The 2,806-nt window shown below is 37.5% G+C and overlaps 2 protein-coding genes across 2 annotated transcripts in view; both read left to right on the top strand.

Moving 5' to 3' along the window:
* Positions 1–133, top strand: part of LOC103471694 (protocadherin-10-like) — a 12,793-nt gene extending 12,660 nt beyond the window's left edge. The window contains exon 3 of the mRNA XM_008420872.2: positions 111–133. Coding sequence (XP_008419094.2) covers positions 111–133 — 23 coding nt within the window. The remainder of the gene's footprint in view (positions 1–110) is intronic.
* Positions 134–787: 654 nt separating this feature from the next.
* LOC103471696 (protocadherin alpha-3-like) overlaps positions 788–2,806 on the top strand; it is a 6,949-nt gene continuing 4,930 nt past the window's right edge. Inside the window, exon 1 of the mRNA XM_008420874.2 lies at positions 788–2,801. Coding sequence (XP_008419096.2) covers positions 1,179–2,801 — 1,623 coding nt within the window. The 5' untranslated portion in view covers positions 788–1,178. The remainder of the gene's footprint in view (positions 2,802–2,806) is intronic.

Genomic DNA, 2,806 nt, shown 5'->3' with positions numbered 1-2,806 from the left:
ATCCAGTACAGATCTGGAGACAAACGCTACATGTTAGTTGGACCCAGAATGAGCATTGGATCTACTATAGTACCTGGAAGTCATGCAAATACACTGGTGCTACCTGACAGGAGGAGAACATCTGAAGAGGTAAGAAGGTGATAAAAATGGATTGTATACATAGAAATTTTCAGAGCACTGGCTAACCTTGATTTCTACAACCAGCACAAAGGCTACATCTTCTTAATTTTCCAGATTTTTTGTCGTAATTTATTCATAAACATGAGCCATTCTACCTTATCTTCGTTAATTTAATAAATGTCCATTTTCTTTTGCTCCTCCGCACCCAACGTATTTAGACATAAGTAAAGCTAATGGTAGTCGCAATGCAACTCTTCCAATCCATGATGGGAACTAATATTTGAAACCCCAAGGGTTTTCCGTCTTGGGGTTGGGGTTCATTTTTTTTATACTTTAAATTAATGAAATCTTTATAACGAGTAACAGACATTAGAGATAAGAACCAAATTAAATGTGGTTGAAATCGGAACATGTATCTCTTAGCAGTAGAACAAATTCGAAACTTGATATAATATTAAAAACATTTTAAGCAGAAATCTAAATGTAATGAGTTTTTTTTTTTTTTTTTTTTTTTTGGACCTGGTCTCTTCAATTTTTTTCTCAAAAGTCGTCTCATTTTACTTTTAATCTCAATTAAGTATTTTCAGAAAGACAATATAAATTTAAATCAAAACAGAATCTTCTCCAAGTATTTCTTTTAGTGTTGTTACTGTGCTTGACTTAAATATACAGATTAGTCCACAATCTATTGTTATGTAAGGTTGTTAAAAGACCCCGGATGATGTTAGGGGAAAAAACAATATTTTCAGAAGTAGATTAAAATTAAACTGACAAGGTAACAAAACCGTCGTACATATTTCTGCAGTAAGAAATTGCGACGCGTGGTGTCAGTGCACTGCAAACCATCGAGTATCTTGTCCTTTTTTCTTTTTTTTTTTGCGGTTCAAATTCTTTATTAGTGTACGCCGTTCGGATGCTGCGGGATTTCCCCTTTGCTTTGCGTTTTAAATGGGTTGAATATTTGTAATGTTTGCATACGTGGATATACTGTACACCTGGCTGCCAAGTCTCTGACGTTCAAATCAAGAAGATTTTTGTCCCTGTTCGTATATTACATTATGCTCGAGTTTACTATGGAACAAAGGAGACGCGTACCAAGAAGGCTGGGCCAGTATTTGGCTGGATGCATCATTACTGTGCTTTTATTGAGTGGAGTCTCAGCCCAGTTAAAATATTCGATCTCCGAGGAAGTAAATGAAGGAACTGTGGTCGGATATATCGCAAAGGATCTGGAGTTGGATAAAAGCACACTCAAAGACAGAAAGTATCGGATTGTTTCAAATGATGCGGAACCTCTTTTTCGTGTAAATCAAGACGATGGAGTCCTTTATGTCAGCCAAAAGATTGACAGAGAGAAGGTGTGCTCGCAAAGTAGTACGTGTTTATTAAACGTGAAAACGGTACTGGAAAACCCGCTGGAGGTGCACTACGTCGTGGTAGAGGTGCTTGATGTAAATGACCACTCTCCAATCTTCCAAGAGAATGAACTCACGCTGGAAATTTCTGAATCCGTGTTTTCCGGAGCACGATTTCAGCTGAAAGCTGCAAAAGATCCAGATAGTGGCCGTTTCTCTGTGCAGCAGTATAAACTTAACCAAAATGATCAGTTTCGATTGGAAGTTAAGGATAAAGGTGATGATGGGAAAATACCTATTTTAATCGTACTAAAACCTTTAGACAGAGAAACAGCAAAAAAACACTCCCTAGTACTCACAGCTATGGATGGAGATAAACCTCCAAAAACAGGTAGTATGAATATCCAGATACATATTTTAGATGTAAACGATAATGTTCCGGTTTTCTCCAGCGATGCTTATTCTGTGACGCTAAGAGAAAATGCCCCATTGGGAACAACAGTCGTACAGGTCAACGCAACCGATTTAGATGACGGAACAAACGGAGAGGTGATTTATTCACTCGGCAAGAGCATGAATCAGCAAGCTTTAAATATTTTCGACATTAACCCGTTAACTGGAGATATAACTGTCAAAGGTTTAATAGACTACGAAGAGAGAGATAAATATGAAATTGAAATTGAGGCATCTGATAAAGGAATTGCTCCTCTTACTACTGAGAAAAGTGTTAATATAAAAATTATTGATCTGAATGATAACGCTCCAGAGATAGAAGTTACTTCATTTTCTAGCTCAATTCCTGAAGACTCCCGACCTGGAACTACAGTCGCGCTTATCAGTGTAAATGATTTGGACTCTGGTGTTAATGGGAAAGTGATATGCTCAATGAGTGAGGACATTCCATTTAGTTTAGCACCAACTATTCAAGACACCATATTCTCGTTAGTTACCAAATACCCTCTGGACAGAGAGAAACAATCGCATTATGACCTAACGATATTTGCAAAAGATGCAGGACAACCTCCACTGTCATCTGAAAAAACAATCAGCGTCGTGGTGTCAGATGTGAATGATAACCGCCCAGAGTTTGTTTTGAGTCCATATACATTTTATCTTAGTGAGGCTAATGAACCTGGGACGTCAGTATTTTCGGTTAAAGCGTTTGACCGTGATGAGAATGATAATGCAATTATTTCATACCAAGTTGTTAGAGGTGGAAAAGAGAATGACAAAATTACCTCATTTCTCAACATTAACTCTGAAAAAGGCGAGATTGTGGCACTGAAAAGTTTTGACTTTGAAACTCTGAAAACTTTCCAGTTCCAAGTTGT

This window comes from Poecilia reticulata, linkage group LG10 (genome assembly GCF_000633615.1).
Source record: "Poecilia reticulata strain Guanapo linkage group LG10, Guppy_female_1.0+MT, whole genome shotgun sequence".
NCBI lineage: Eukaryota > Metazoa > Chordata > Actinopteri > Cyprinodontiformes > Poeciliidae > Poecilia > Poecilia reticulata.
The sequence above is the reverse complement of the archived record's forward strand: the minus strand, read 5'-3'. Positions and strand labels throughout refer to the sequence as shown.